The sequence below is a fragment of the Salvelinus namaycush genome, chromosome 2, assembly GCF_016432855.1.
Source record: "Salvelinus namaycush isolate Seneca chromosome 2, SaNama_1.0, whole genome shotgun sequence".
Classification (NCBI taxonomy): domain Eukaryota; kingdom Metazoa; phylum Chordata; class Actinopteri; order Salmoniformes; family Salmonidae; genus Salvelinus; species Salvelinus namaycush.
The window spans coordinates 55,596,838-55,614,198 of NC_052308.1; the positions used below are offsets into that span (position 1 = coordinate 55,596,838).

The 17,361-nt window shown below is 41.3% G+C and overlaps 1 protein-coding gene across 1 annotated transcript; it reads right to left on the reverse strand.

The window, feature by feature from the left end:
* Window positions 1–6,814: 6,814 nt before the first annotated feature.
* On the reverse strand, window positions 6,815–9,792 carry LOC120026730 (mitochondrial import receptor subunit TOM34-like). Its single transcript, XM_038971445.1, has 8 exons — window positions 9,606–9,792; window positions 9,240–9,379; window positions 8,968–9,064; window positions 8,479–8,631; window positions 8,192–8,343; window positions 7,895–8,042; window positions 7,596–7,722; window positions 6,815–7,501 (listed from the first exon to the last, which is right to left on the reverse strand). Exons 2-8 carry the CDS (start codon window positions 9,367–9,369, stop codon window positions 7,400–7,402), a joined length of 909 nt encoding a protein of 302 aa, XP_038827373.1. The 5' UTR covers window positions 9,370–9,379; window positions 9,606–9,792; the 3' UTR covers window positions 6,815–7,399.
* Window positions 9,793–17,361: the final 7,569 nt, after the last annotated feature.

Below are 17,361 nucleotides of genomic sequence, written 5' to 3' on the forward strand. Positions count from 1 at the left end.
TTTTCAACAAGCATCTCTGTTTTGTCCGAGTTTAAAAGTAGAAACTTTGCAGCCATCCACTTCCTTATGTCTGAAACACAAGCTTCCAGCGAGGGCAATTTTGGGGCTTCACCATGTTTCATCGAAATGCACAGCTGTGTGTCATCTGCATAGCAGTGAAAGTTAACATTATGTTTCCGAATGACATCCCCAAGAGGTAAAATATATAGTGAAAACAATAGTGGTCCTAAAACGGAACCTTGAGGAACACCAAAATTTACAGTTGATTTGTCAGAGGACAAACCATCCACAGACACAAACTGATTTCTTTCCGACAGAGAAGATCTAAACCAGGCCAGAATTTGTCCGTGTAGACCAATTTGGGTTTCCAATCTCTCCAAAAGAATGTGGTGATCAATGGTATCATAAGCAGCACTAAGGTCTAGGAGCACGAGGACAGATGCAGAGCCTCGGTCTGATGCCATTAAAATGTAATTTACCACCTTCACAAGTGCAGTCTCAGTGCTATGATGGGTCTAAAACCAGACTGAAGCGTTTTGTATACATTGTTTGTCTTCAGGAAGGCAGTGAGCTGCTGCGCAACAGCCTTTTCAATTTTTTGGGAGAATGGGAATGGGAGATTCGATATAGGCCGATAGTTTTTTATATTTTCTGGGTCAAGGTTTGGCTTTTTCAAGAGAGGCTTTATTACTGCCACTTTTAGTGAGTTTGGTACACATCCGGTGGATAGAGAGACGTTTATTATGTGCAACATAGGAGGGCCAAGCACAGGAAGCAGCTCTTTCAGTAGTTTAGTTGGAATAGGGTCCAGTATGCAGCTTGAAGGTTTAGAGGCCATGATTATTTTCATCATTGTGTCAAGAGATATAGTACTAAAACACTTGAGTATCTCCCTTGATCCTAGGTCCTGGCAGAGTTGTGCAGACTCAGGACAACTGAGCTTTGGAGGAATACGCAGATTTAAAGAGGAGTCTGTAATTTGCTTTCTAATAATCATGATCTTTTCCTCAAAGATGTACATGAATTTATCACTGCTGAAGTGAAAGCCTTCCTCTCTTGGGGAATGCTGCTTTTTAGTTAGCTTTGCGACAGTATCAAAAATAAATGTTGGATTGTTCTTATTTTCCTCAATTAAGTTGGAAAAATAGGATGATCGAGCAGCAGTGAGGGCTCTTCGATACTGCACGGTACTGTCTTTCCAAGCTAGTCGGAAGACCTCCAGTTTGGTGTGGCGACATTTCCGTTCTAATTTTCTGGAAGCTTGCTTCAGAGCTCTGTATACCAGGGAGCTAGTTTCTTATGACAAATATTTTTTATTTTAGGGGTGCGACTGCATCTAGGGTATTGCGCAAGGATAAATTGAGTTCCCCAGTTAGGTGGTTAACTGATTGTTGTACTCTGACGTCCTTGGGTAGGTGGAGAGAGTCTGGAAGGGCATCTAGGAATCTTTGGGTTGTCCGAGAATTTATAGCACGACTTTTGATGATCCTTGGTTGGGGTCTGAGCAGATTATTTGTTGCGATTGCAAACGTAATAAAATGGTGGTCCGATAGTCCAGGATTAGGAGGAAAAACATTAAGATCCACAACATTTATTCCATGGGACAAAACTAGGTCCAGAATATGACTGTGGCAGTGAGTAGGTCCGGAGACATGTTGGACAAAACCCACTGAGTCGATGATGGCTCCGAAAGCCTTTTGGAGTGGGTCTGTGGACTTTTCCATGTGAATATTAAAGTCACCAAAATGTTTTATATTATCTGCCATGACTACAAGGTCCGATAGGAATTCAGGGAACTCAGTGAGGAACGCTGTATATGGCCCAGGAGGCCTGTAAACAGTAGCTATAAAAAGTGATTGAGTAGGCTGCATAGATTTCACGACTAGAAGCTCAAAAGACGAAAACGTCGTTTTTTTTTGGTAAATTGAAATTTGCTATCATAAATGTTATCAACACCTCTGCCTTTGCGGGATGCGCAGGGGATATGGTCACTAGTGTAACCAGGAGGTGAGGCCTCGTTTAACACAGTAAATTCATCAGGCTTAAGCCATGTTTCAGTCAGGCCAATCACATCAAGATTATGATCAGTGATTAGTTAATTGACTATAACTGCCTTGGAAGTGAGGGATCTAACATTAAGTTTCCCTATTTTGAGATGTGAGGTATCACAATCTCTTTCAATAATGGCAGGAATGGAGGAGGTCTTTATTCCAGTGAGATTGCTAAGGCGAACACCGCCATGTTTAGTTTTGTCCAACCTAGGTCGAGGCACAGACACGGTCTGAATGGGGATAGCTGAGCTGACTACACTGACTGTGCTAGTGGCAGACTCCACTAAGCTGGCAGGCTGGCTAACAGCCTGCTGCCTGGCCTGCACCCTATCTCATTGTGGAGCTAGGGGAGTTAGAGCCCTGTCTATGTTCGTAGATAAGATGAGAGCACCCCTCCAGCTAGGATGGAGTCCGTCACTCCTCAACAGGCCAGGCTTGGTCCTGTTTGTGGGTGAGTCCCAGAAAGAGGGCCACTTATCTACAAATTCTATCTTTTGGGAGGGGCAGAAAACAGTTTTCAACCAGCGATTGTGTTGTGAGACTCTGCTGTAGAGCTCATCACTCCCCCTAACTGGGAGGGGGCCAGAGACAATTACTCGATGCCGACACATCTTTCTAGCTAATTCTAGCAGACCACATGTAACAACGCCAACCCAGGATATCCATATCCGGCTTCTTCACCTGCGGGATCGTCTGAGACCAGCCACCCAGACAGCTGATGAAACTGAGGAGTATTTCTGTCTGTAATAAAGCCCCCTTGTGGGGAAACATTTATTTTGATTTGGCTGGGCCTAGCTCCCCAGTGGGTGGCCCTATGCCTTCCCAGGCCCACCCATGGCTGCGCCCTTGCCCAGTCATGTGAAATCCATAGATTAGGGCTTAATTTATTTATTTCAATTGACTGATTTCATTATATGAACTTTAACTCAGTAAAATCTTTCAAATTGTCACATGTTCCGTTTATATTTTTGTTCAGTATAATTCGGTAACCATCTGCCTCTGGTCTAGGCTTCCTTTCCTAGACTCAATGAAAAGGACATAGTCTGTTGTAGATATCCATACAATTTTAAGATAACTATGACATTAAAGGGATAGTTTACTTATATAGGTACTATAGATAACATAATACGCTCCACGTACTAATCATCCCAAAATATCAAAACATTTATTGTGTAACTCAATTAACATACTTAAAGATGATTTGGACATGAAGTGCAAAAATGCTAATTTACAGTGCAATCAGAAAGTATTTAGACCCCTTGACTTTATCCACATTTTCTTACGTTACAGCCTTATTCTAAAATTGATTAAATAACTCACAATTCACAATCTACGAACAATAGCCCATAAAGACAAAGCAAAAACAGGTTTTTAGAATTTTTTGCAAATAAAAAACATACCTTATTTACATAAGTATTCAGATCCTTTGAATATCCTTGACATGTTTCTACAACTGGATTGGAGTCCACCTGTGGTATATTCAATTGATTGGACATGATTTGGAAAGGCACACACCTGTCTATATAAGGTCCCACAGTTGGCAGTGCATGTCAGAGCAAAAACCAAGCAATGAGGTCAAAGGAATTGTCCACCAAGACTCTTCCTAGAGCTGGCCGCCCGGCCAAACTGAGCAATCGGGGGAGAAGGGCCTTGGTCAGAGAGGTGACCAAGAACCCGATGGTCACTCTGACAGAGCTCCAGAGTTCCTCTGTGGAAATGGGAGAACCTTTCAGAAGGACAACGATCTATGCTGTACTACACCAATCAGACGGAAGCCATCCAGTAAAAGGCACATGACAGCCCACTTGGAGTTTGCCAAAAGGCAACTAATTAAAGACTTTCAGACCATGAGAAACACGATTCTCTGGTCTGATGAAACCAAGATTGAACTCTTTGGCCTCAATGCCAAGCATAACGTCTGGAGGAAACCTGGCACCACCCCTATGGTGAAGCATGGTAGTGGCATCATCGTGCTATGGGGATGTTTTTCAGCAGCAGGGACTGGGAGACTAGTCAGAATCAAGGGAAAGATGAACAGAGCTAAGCACAGAGAGATCCTTGATGAAAACCTGCTCCAGAGCTCTCAGGATCTCAGGCTGGGGAAAAGGTTCACCTTCCAACAGGACAACGACCCTAAGCACACAGCCAAGACAACGCAGGAATGGCTTCGGGACAATTCTCTGAATGTCCTTGAGTGGCCTAGCCAGAGCCCGGACATGAACCCGATCAAACATCTCTGGAGAGACCTGAAAATAGCTGTGCAGTGATGCTCCCCCATTCAACCTGACAATAGTTTGAGAGGATCTGCAGAGAAGAATGGAAGAAACTCCCCAAATACAGGTGTGCCAAGCTTGTACTGTTATACCCAAGAAGACTCTAGGCTGTAATTGCTGCCAAAGGTGCTTCAACTAAGTACTAAGGGTCTGAATACTTATGTAAATGTGATCATTTTGTAAATGTTTTATTGTGGGGTATTGTGTGTAGATTGAGGGAAAGAAACAATCGGCTGTAATGTAACAAATTGTGGAAAAAGTAAAAGTGTCTGAATACTTTCCGAATGCACAGTAGGTACCATTGACTTGCATTGGATTTGTGCCACAAATGCTAAAAAGTTAGCATTCGAAACAGTGGCCAGGTAAACAAAAGCAACGCATGGATTGTTAACATACCTTGTCTATAGACTGGTATGATAAGTACTGTAGAACTTGGTTCTAAAGCTGTATCTGTACCCATTGGATGCAGTGATCCACAATATAGTGGATATATCCAGGAAAGCCAAAGTTCCAACAGCTGGGCCTAAAATAGTGTATAAAGATCATACAAAAGATTTTGCTGTGACTCTTATGTGGATGATTTTAAAAATGATTTGTTGGTCTGATTGAGCATCCAGATGCCGCACTTGATGAATTTATGAAATTGCTTCTTCGAGTTATTTATAAACATGCACCTGTTAAGAAACTGACTATTAGAACTGTTAATTAAGGCTCCATGGATTGATAAGGAATTGAAAAACTGTATGGTTGAAAGAGATGGGGCAAAAGGAGTGGCTGTACATCTGACTGGCTGACTTACTGCAAATTGAGAAATTATGTGACTAAACTCAACAAATAGAAGAAGAAACTGTATTATGAAGCCAAGATCAATGATTTAAAGAATGATGTAAAAAAAACTTTGGAGTACTTTAAATGAAATTATGGGCAGAAAGACTGAGGATGGTAGTTGACTCTATAGCCACTCCTATCTGTCATATTTTTAATCTGAGCCTAGAGGAAAGTGTCTGTCCTCAGGCCTGGAGGGAAGCTAAAGTAATGCCGCTACCCAGGAGTGGTAAAGTGGCCTTTACTGGCTCTAACAGCAGACCTATAAGCTTGCTGCCAGCTCTTAGCAAACTTTTTTTTGACCAAATACAAGGATATTTCTCTGTAAACAAATTAACAACAGACTTTCAGCATGCTTATAGAGAAGGGCACTCAACATGTACTGCACTGACACAAATGACTGATGATTGGTTGAAAGAAATTGATAATAATTAGATTGTTGGAGCTCTACTGTTAGATTTCAGTGCATCCTTTGATATTATTGACCATAACCTGTTGTTGAAAAAACTTGTGTTATGGCTTTTCAACCTCTGCCATATCGTGGACTCAGAGCTATCTATCTAATAGAACTCAAAGGATTTTCTTTAATGGAAGCTTCTCTAATGTCAAGCTCTCTAGACCCTCTACTCTTTTCTATTTTTACCAATGGCCTGCCACGGGCATTAAACAAAGCATGTGTCTCCATGTATGCTGATGATTCAACCATATACACATCAGCAACCACAGCTAATGAAGTCACTGAAACCCTTAACAAAGACTTACAGTCTGTTTTGGAACGAGTAGCCAGTAATAAACTGGTCCTGAACATCTCTAAAACTAAGATCATTGTATTCGGTACAAATCATTCAAGTTCTAGACCTCAGGTGAATCTGGTAATGAATGGTGTGGCTGTTGAACAAGTTGAGGAGACTAAATTACTTGGCGTTACTTTAGATTGTAAACTGTCATGATCAAAAGATATAGATTCAATGGTTGTAAAGATGGGGAGAGGTCTGTCCGTAATAAAGAGATGCTCTGCTTTTTTGACACCACACTCCAAAAACCAAGTTCTGCAGGCTCTAATCTTGATTATTGTCCAGTGTGATCCAGTGCTGCAAGACCTAGTTAAGCTGCAGCTGGCCCAGAACAGAGCGGCACGTTTTGCTCTTCATTGTAAATCAGAGGGCTGATATAAATACTATGCATGCCAGTCTCTTGTATTTATATCAGCCCTCTGATTTACAATGAAGAGCAACATGTGCAGTTTGAGGAGAGTTGATGAGAGACTGACTGCATCACTTATTTTTATAAGAAACATGTTTGTGTTGGAAATCCCAAATTCTCAATTTACACACAGCTCTGACACACTTACCCCACCAGGGGCCTTTTCACAGTCCCCAAATCCAGAACAAATTTAAGAAAGCATACAGTATTATATAGAGCCCTTATTGCTTGAACTTCCATCTCATATTGCACAAATAAACAGCAAACCATATATTTTAAAAAAAAACAGATAAAGCAACACCACACAACACCTCTCCCCTATTTGACCTAGATAGTTCGTGTGTATGCATTGACATGTAGGCTACATGTGTCCTTGTCTATTGATGTTCTGTATTATGCCATGTTTCATGTGGACCCCAAGAAGAGTAGATGGGGATCCTAATAAAATACCAAACCAATATGTAATTTTGTTATTTGGGTGAATTATCCCTTTAATTACAACAGTCATTTTATTGATCACGACATGACTAACATAAATGAAACATGTTTATCGAACAATCTCTTATTATACTAGTGGAAATACAGTACAGATGCATAGTCCTTGTTATTAAACAATTGTTGAATGCTATATTGCCAGTTTCATGCAGTGATTGCATGATGTACATGAAAGCTAAATATGCAATGCATTAACTGTGCTTCCTATTTAGTAGTCACAGCAATACTCCAACTTGAGTGGGTTTAACAGATACTTATTTATTTTTTTTACAACCAAATCTAAAAAAATTGTAATGTAAATTTCATGTTACAGAAGGGTACAGACACCTTTTTTTCTGATTTCACTTGTTTTAGAGAAACACTTACCCCAAAGAGAAAATCACTTCCACATCAAAATTAGAGATTTGGTTGTAAAAAAATCACTTCTACTTTAAGTTAGAGGCCAGGAAATAGATAGGAAAAACTGCTTCTGTGAGTGAATACAGGCACTTCAGGCATGTACACCAGGTCAGCATAGGGTCCTTCACATCCACAGGCATCTGAATCACAAGCTCACTTCTTATTTTGCACTTTCAGCAGTAAATTCTGTGCAGCTGTGTTCTGTGGCTCAACCTTTAGCAAGCTGTTGAGATCTTCAACGCAAGCTTTGTAGTCCTGAAGGGCAAAATTAACACAAATCAAACAAAATGCTAAAACAGGTACATACAATGTATACAATGCATTTCTTGATCATCGCAAAGTCTCTCACTTTCAGCTCCTTGTGTGCTTGAGCTTGTCTGTACAGTGCCTTGATATTAGCGGAGTCGAGCTGCAGGGCCTCTTCACAATCTCGCACTGCCTCCTTGTACATCTTTACAGAGAGGTAGCAGAGTGCCCTATTCAGTACAAAGGTACAAATTAGTCCCCATATAGGAATTATGCACATCCCAAGTCTGACAGGAGCTGGGCAATTTTACAGAATTATATGACAATGCAGAGATGGGAATACAACTCCCATACAAGGTTTCTTTGGTATTTGTCTACATACCAGACAGACATAAGCCTCACCTATTTGTGTACGTTGTGATTTCTGAGGGATTGTGTTTGAGGCTCTGAGTGTATTTCTCTATGGCTTTCTTGTACTCTGCTTTTTTCACCAGTGCATTGCCTTCCTCTTTCAGACATAGGGCTTTTTTAATGACATCCTCTCCTGGGACTGAAAAAAAATGGACATCTTATTTCTGGGACTACTATTTCTGTACACTTGTGTATATATCTGTTACAGGTTGTGCAAAGAAGATTAACAGTTTTCTGCTTCTATTCATATTTGGACAGCAAAACCAGACAATCATATGAAAGACAAACCAGATTTATATTTTTCTCTGGTGCCATTGTGTTGTGTCGTTTGGCATGTTGCCTGAGAAAAGTTTTCTTTGACAGCCATTGGAACAATGGGAATGGGTGGGAGCTTCTCTCGCCATGAGTGTCCATCCACCTCTGTCAGACACTTTGTCATTCTGGAAGGAAAAGGGGTTATCCAGTTGTACACAATTCCACCATCTTGATTATGTCCCCTATGCATGACATAGAGAAGTTTTCAGAAGTTAAAGGAACAAAAATAAGTTCAAATGGATATGTGCAACATGTTATACCTGTTGGTACCATCTTGGGCTGCAGGTATGTGACAGTCTATCTGTAAGGCCGTCTTGTAGTCCACGTAGGCTAATCTGTATCTCTCAAGGGCTTCATACGCTGCACCCCGGCGAAGGAGAGGCTTGAGGCCAAACGGAACCAAGTCAAGAGAGCTAGAATATAAAAAATGTTTTAGGTGTTGCTGCAGTAGTAAGTACAAAAAAATACAGAACCTATTCAACAGCACACAAAGTAATGAGCGTTTCTAGAACGTTTCTAGAACGTTTCTAGAACCGTACCGCAGTAGAGAATCGATTCACGTTTTGATGTATTTGGCTGTTTTGGCTTCCAGAGCCAATTCACCCTTTAAACAAAACATGTAAGATCCTTGGACTAAGGAGTAACATTGTGCACCTTTAGTCCAATATTGGGCTAGAACTACCCGTAGAGCAGAATATCTAGGTCTGCGTGGCCTACCACAAAACATGTCTACAATGTAGGCTACTTACACTGTGCAGTCCTTCACACACTCCCCACAATTTCCATCCTTCAGATAACTGGCTGCACGGTTAGAATACAGGATACTAAGATCCTCTGAATTCTTTCCTGTAAATTAATTTACAGTGGTAACAATCTATCAGAACATGGAAAGCTTGTGCTGGTTTTAGAAAACTTGTCTTAATTTATACACAATATAGAAACACACGTAGCTAGATCGGAGAAAACAGTAGATTATAATCTAGAACATTGAGACGATTATTCTTACTGGTTAGTTGCCTACCTGACTTCTCCACTTCTTTGATCGCCTGGCTGTAAAGACAGGCAGCCTCCCCATACTGTCCAGTTTTAAAGCATTCGTTGCCTGCTTTTTTCAACTCTGTCCAAGACTGGGAACGACGCTTATGTGGCATATTTGATTTGCTGTAACAAGATAGACACAAGAAAGGTTAGCTAGCTAACGTTAGCTTGCTAACTAGCCAACTTTTACAAACCAAAACAACTTATTATCCATTCTAAACTGAGCCAGCCGGCTAGTTGGCTACATACTTACCTTGAATAATGAATATAATTGTATAAATATATGTCTGGCTAGCTAGTTAATTCCTTAGAAGTGGTTAGCCAGCAGCTAGCCTATGTGTCGACTTACCAATTAGTGAATGTAATGTTGATAGCAGGGCAAACTGTTGGTTGTGTAGCTATCTATACTCTTCTGTACTGTACTCGTCCGCAAATCGTCTAACTAACAAATAACGTAGGACGTAAAACCAAGATCTTAAACAATCTAGCTCGATGCGTAAAATGTGTCTTTCTTGCACGCTAACCAACATCAGCGTGTCGTCAGAAACAATAAAGTACTTCCGGGTCACATCATTTTGAAACATTTCTAAATAAAAGCCCTCCACTTCATAGTAGAAACTTGTCAATGACCTGTATTATTCATGATCTATGAAAAATAATTGTCTAAATGTAACGGATGTGAACTAACAGTATACCTTTAGACCGTCCCCTCGCCACGGGCGCGAACCAGGGACCTTCTGCACACATCAACAACGGTCACCCACGAAGCATCGTTACCCATCGCTCCACAAAGGCCGCGGCCCTTGCAGAGCAAGGGGAAACCCTACTTCAAGGTCTCAGAGCAAGTGACGTAATCGATTGAAAGGCTATTAGCGCGCACCACCACTAACTAGCTAGCCATTTCACATCCGTTACATAAACATTAACAATGATTCATATTTGTTCCTATTTAAGTGACATTTGCATAAAATGTGGGTTTTAATACATGTTCCAAGGTCAAATAAATGGCCACAATGTGAATAACTGTATATGGAATACATATTGGCTTATAGAGCAAAAACTATTATGGGTGCCACGATAAAAGTACTGTAGGGAATACTCAGTAGGGTCTGTAGAATGTATATATGGTGTCTCTTCATGGCACTTTGATTAATACAGAGTGTTTCTGGCCTTTTACTGCACCCATAATGGAATGGGGCTGGAGTCTGCCATTTTACATGCTCCTAACCAACCAATTTTGTAAAAAAAAATCTCACTTATTTTTTAAACTTATTTTGTAAATAATGTTGCTACTACCGTCTCTTATGACCGAAAATAAATTCTGGACATCAGAACTGCGATTACTCACCTCGAACTAGACAAAGCGTTTTCTTTAATGAATCCAACACGAAGGATATACTGCTTTCTCGGGAATGGGACCAAATCCCCGTCATTTGTGTGAAGAAAAGATGGAGAAAAAGGTAGGTCGGGCTGCCTTCTGAGAATTCGTAGACGAGTGAGTAAAACCCCTCTACCATCAGTCCTATTAGCCAACGTGCAATCATTGGATAACAAAATGGATGAGCTCCGATCAAGGACATCCTACCAACGGTACATTAATATCCTATGTTTCACAGAGTCGTGGCTGAACGATGACATGGATAACATACAGCTGGCGGGGTTTTAGGTCCATCGGCAAGATAGAACCGCTGCCTCAGGTAAGACAAGGGGTGGCGATCTGTGTCTATTTGTAAAAAAAAATCTCAAGATTTTGCTCGCTTGAGGTTGAGCAGTGACCACACTATTTACCAAGAGAGTTTTCATCTATATTTTTCGTGGCTGTCTATTTCCCACCACAACCCGATACTGGCACTAAGACTAGCTGTATAGGGCCATAAGCAAACAGGAAAATGCTCATCCAGAGGCGGCGCTCCTAGTGGCTGGGGACTTTAATGCAGGGAAACTTAAATCTTTTTTACCTCATTTCTACCAGCATGTTACATTTTTAACTGTTAACAATACTCTTTCTAGCAATCAATCTGGCTTCAGACCTAAACACAGTACCATTACGGCCACTGTACGTGTTGTAAATTATATCACTAATGCCCTAGATAATAGAAAGTACTGTGCCGCCTTGTAGATTTGTCTAAAGCTTTTGACACTGTAGACCATGCAATACTTTTGGGTAAGCTGTCGTTAATAGGACTGGGATCGGATGCCTGTCGTTGGTTTCATGACTATCTAAAGGATAGAAGTCAGGCTGTAAGAGTCGACGGCATCCAGTCAGAGCCATTGGAGTTGGTTAAAAGGGTCCCACAAGGTTCTATACTTGGTCCATTACTGTTCACTCTCTACATAAACAATATCGTGATGAGATAAGGAAGTGTAACATTTATTTATATGCTGATAACACTATCATGTACACTATCGCTTCAACGGCTGACCAAGCATTATCACAATTAGAGACAGATTTTAAGATATTACAAGGGTCTTTTATACAGCTGAAAATTGTTTTAAATGCAAAAGAAAACACATTTTATGATTTTTAATACATTCAAAAAGTTAAGCCCTTACGAGCTTAGATGGCTCTCGAATTAATCAGGTCCCTGCATATAAATACTTAGGGATATAGTGTCACGCCCTGGCCTTAGTTATCTTTGTTTTCTTTCTTATTTTAGTTAGGTCAGGGTGTGACATGGGGAATGTATGTGTTTTTGTATTGTCTAGGGGTTTTGTATGTTTAATGGGGCAGGGTCTTGTTAGGTGTTTGTATGTCTATGGCTGCCTAGATTGGTTCTCAATTAGAGGCAGCTGTTGTTCATTTGTCTCTAAATGAGAGCTATATTTAGGCAGCCATATTCATTGGGTATTTCGTGGGTAATTGTCTATGTTGAACGTTAGTAGCTTGTGTGTGCACTTTCGTTTATAGCTTCACGGTCGTTTATTGTTTTGTTAGTTTTGTAAGAGTGTTTCGTTTCGTGTTACGTCTTCGTCAAATAAAAGGAAGATGTATTTCTCTCACGCTGCGCCTTGGTCCACTCATTCACGTAAAGACGATCGTGACATATAGTTGGATGATAAACTGTCTTTTAAAATGCATGTTGACGAACTTTGTAAACAGCTAAAAATCAAGCTAGGCTTCCTCTATAGAAACAGGACATGTTTGTCCTCTACAAATAGAAGACAAATTGTGCAAGCTACTTTTATGTCTGTTATAGATTATCGGGATATTATCTACATGCATGCTACGGCATCCACACTTAAATCGCTGGATGCTACTTATCATTGCGCATTTAGGTTTATTACGGGTGGAAGCTACAGAACTCACCACTGTGTTGTATATCAAAATGTGGGTTGGACTTCGCTGTCCATGAGACGAGAACAACATGCTCTCGTGTTTGTCTATAAAGCACTTCTGAATAAACTGTCTTCTTATTTATCATCACTCATCAACATTAGAATTATAATTCCTAAAACTAGGTCTGAAGCATGGATTACACTTGAGGCCCATGCGATTTCCACAGAGTTGGGTATGGCTGCCTTTTCCTGTTACACTCCTTGCCTATGGAATAGCCTGCAGACTAAACTTAAACGTGAGACTCTTGTCCCCCTTGCCCATTTTAAACATTTATTGGAGGATTTTTATTTTTGTATTGCTTGTAACTGCTTCGGGTAATGCAAGTTCTTTTGCTGTTAGCGGAATAACCTGTGGGTAAATGTAACAATCTGCTGCTGTATTTTGTTGTGTTATCTGTGATCTTTTTGTTTGTCTTGTGTAGTTTCTTAATCATTGTACCTAAACTGTATGTGTAAACATGTATACGCAGGGCCCAGCTGTAAAATAGACCTTGGTCTCAGTCTGTGTTCCTTGTTGAAATAAAGGTATAAAAATAATAAAAATGTGCAACCAGAGGAAAAAAAACTCTAGACCACCTTGACTCCACACACAAGAGACGTGTACAAAGCTCTCCCTCGCCCTCCATTTGGCAAATCTGACCATAACTCTATCCTCCTTATTCCTGCTTACAAGCAAAAACTAAGCAGGAAGTACCAGTGACTCGTTCAAGGTCAGAGGACGCAGATCAGAGGACGCAGATGCTAAGCTACAGGACTGTTTTGCTATCACAGACTGGAATATGTCCCGGGATTCTTCCGATGGCATTGAGGAGTACACCACATCAGTCACTGGCTTAATCAATAAGTGCATCGATGACGTCGTCCCCACAGTGACCGTATGTACATACCCCAACCAGAAGCGATGGATTACAGGCAACATCTGCACTGAGCTAAAGAATAGAGCTGCCGCTTTCAAGGAGAGGGACTTTAACCCGGATGCTTATAAGAAATCCCGCTATGCCCTCCGACGAACCATCAAACAAGCAAAGCGTTAATACAGGACTAAGATTGAATCATACTACACACTCGTCGGATGTGGCAGGGCTTGCAAACTTTTACGGACTACAAAGGAAAGCACAGCCGCAAGCTGCCCAGTGACACGAGCCTACCAGACAAGCTAAATAACTTCTATGCTCGCTTCGAGGCAAGCAACACTGAAGCATGCATGAGAGCATCAGCTGTTCCGGACGACTGTGTGATCACGCTCTCCGTAGCCGATGTGAGTAAGACCTTTAAACAAGCCGTAGGGCCACAGATTACCAGGACCTGTACACCGAGCATGCGCTGACCAACTGGCAAGTGTCTTCACTGATATTTTCAACCTGTCCCTGACCGAGTCTGTAATACCAACATGTTTCAAGCAGACCACCATAGTCCCTGTGCCCAAGAACACCAAGGTAACCTGCCTAAATGACGACCAACCCATACCACTCACGTCTGTAGCCATGAAGTACTTTGAAAGACTGATCATGGCTCACATCAACACAATTATCCCAGAAACCCTATACCCACTCCAATTTGCATACCGCCCCAACAGATCCACAGATGATGCAATCTCTATTGCACTCCACATTACCCTTTCCTACCTGGACAAAAGGAACACCTACCTGAGAATGCTATTCATTGACTACAGCTCAGCGTTCAACACCATAGTGCCCTCAAAGCTTTTCACTAAGCTAAGGACCCTGGACCTCCCTCTGCAACTGGATCCTGGACTTCCTGACGGGCCGCCCCCAGGGGATAAGGGTAGGTAACAACACATCTACTACATTGATCCTCAACACAGGGGCCCCTCAGGGGTGCGTGCTCAGTCCCTTCCTGTACTCCCTGGTCACCCATGACTGCATGGCCAAGCACGACTCCAACAACATCATTAAGATTGCCGATGACACAACAGTGATTGTGTCATCGGCAAATCACTGTGATCACCTGATCACTGACAACGATGAGAGAGCCTATAGGGAGGAGGGAAGAGGTCAGAGACGTGATGAAGACAAAGGAGATGATTGTGGACTACAGAAAAAGGAGCACCGAGCACGCCCCCATTCTCATCGACGGGGCTGTAGTGGAGCAGGTTGAGATCGTCAAGTTCCTTGGTGTCCACATCACCAACAAACTATCATGGTCCAAACACATCAAGACAGTCGTGAAGAGGGCATGACAATGCGTATTCCCCCTCAGGAGATTGAAAAGATTTGGCATGGCACCTGTATATCAAGAATGTTCCACCACCAAAGGTCACCCAGCCAACTTGACACAACTGTGGGAAGCATTGGAGTCAACATGGGCCAGCATCCCTGTGGAACGCTTTAAACACCTCATTCCTCCTCAGGAGACTGAAAAGATTTGGCATTGGTCCTCAGATCCTCAGATCTACAGCTGCACCATCGAAAGCATCCTGACTGGTTGCATCATCGCCTGTTATGGCAACTGCACGGCCTCCGACCGCAAGGCACTACAGAGGGTAGTGCATACGGCCCAGAACATCACTTGGGCCAAGCTTCCTGCCATCCAGAACCTCGATACCAGGCGGTGTCAGAGGAAGGCCCAAAAAATTGCCAAGGACTCCAGCTACCCTAGTCATACACTGTTCTCTCTGCTACCGCACTACAAGCGGTACCGGAGCGCCAAGTATAGGTCAAAATGGGAACAGTTAATCAATTCGTTTTGTCCCCATCCCATCCCCCATTTTTACGCTGCTACTCCTTTCTGTTTATTATCCATGCATAGTCACTTTACACTACCTACATGTACATATTACCTCAATTACCTCGACTAACCCGTGCCCCCCGCACATTGACTCTGTACCGGAACCCCCTGTATATAGCCTCGCTACTGTTATTTTATTGTTGCTCCTTAATTATTTGTTATATTACTATATTTAAAAAAATAAAAAATAAATGCATGGTTGGTTAAGGGTTTGTAAGTAAGCATTTCACTATATTCGGCGCATGTGACAAATAAAATGTTATTTGATTTTGATTCCATTGTCCACAATGCGAATCACTGTATATGGAACACATTAATTAAAATGAGATTTGTTTGTCACTGGCCTACACACAATATCCCATAATGTCAAGGTGGAATAATCTTTTTCAACATTTTTACTAATTCATTAAAAATGAAAAGCTGAAATATCTTGAGTCAATAAGTATTCAACCCCTTTGTTATGGCATGCCGAAATAAGTTCAGGAGTAAAAAATGTGCTTAACAAGTCATACAGGTTGCATGGAATCACTCTGTGTGCAATAATGGTGTATAGCATGATGTTTGAAAGACTACCTCATCTCTGTACCCCACACATACAATTATCTGTAAGGTCCCTCATTCGAGCAGTTAGATTCAACCACAAAGACCAGGGAGGATTTCCAATGTCTCACAAAGAAGGGGACTTAGACATTGAATATCCCTTTGAGCATAGCATGGTGAAGTTATTAATTACACTTTGGATGGTGTATCAATACACCCAGTCACTACAACTATGCAGGCGTCTTTCCTAACTCAGTTGCGAGAGGAAGGAAACTGCTCAGGGATTTCACCATGAGGCCAATGGTGACTTTAAAACAGTTACAGAATTGAATGGCTGTGATAGTTTTCTGCTGCGGATGGATGAACAACATTGTAGTTACCCCACAATTCTAATCTAAATGTCAGTGAAACGAAGGAAGCCTGTACAGGATAAAAAAAATATTCCAAAACATGCATCCTGTTTGCAAGAAAGCACTAACGTAATACTGTAAAAAATGTGGCAAAGCAATTCGCTTTTTGTCCTAAATAAAAGTGTTATGTTTGGGGCAAATCCAATGCAACACATTACTGAGTATCACTCTCCATATTTCAAGCTATGTGGTGGCTTCATCATATTATGGGTATGCTTGTAATCGTTAAGGACTGGGTAGTTTTTCCAGATAAAAAATAAACAGAATGGGGCTAAGCACAGGCAAAATCCTAGAAGAAAACCTGGCTTAGTCTGCTTTCCACCAGACACTGGGAGATGAATTCACCTTTCAGCAGGACTATAAGCTAAAACACAAGGCCAAATCTACACTGGAGTTGCTTACCAAGAATACAGTGAATGATTCTGAGTCTCCGAGTTACAATTTTGACTTAAATCTACAGCCACACACTATTGTTCAGCAGTATTATTCAGAGCCCCATGAAATAACACCATATATAGATTCTACAGATCTTACTGAGTATTCCCAACCCCACTTTTACATTGGCACATAGAATAGCATATTCCTCTCTCTATAAGCCAATATGTAATTTATAGTCCTACATTGTATTGCATTGGGACCAATGGAATGGGTGGAGTAGAAAGGCCTGCTGGGTATTTAGACCCCTGTCATCCAAGAAATAACACCATATTGATCTATATCAATTGGGTCTGTAGAATATTATGTTCTTTACATCCATTTACTTTAGCTCCAACAATTTCTCAGTGTGCTCCACCTTATAATATTATGTATCTTATATAAAGTAGGAATTCGCTTTAGTTTAGAAAGTGTTTTTTTTAACATTCTTTTCACATTATGCATTATGCAAAGCTGCAAAAATTATTGATTTCGTTCTGTATCATAGAAAGAGGGTTTTACTGCAGACTTTTATTTTGAAGGCAAAATCGAAAATCCGGAAACGATAATGTTGCTGCTGGGACACAAATGTTGCATTCATGACGCTAATCTAACCAACCACCAGCCTCTTTTCAGAAGCAAGTTCACTTCTGTTCT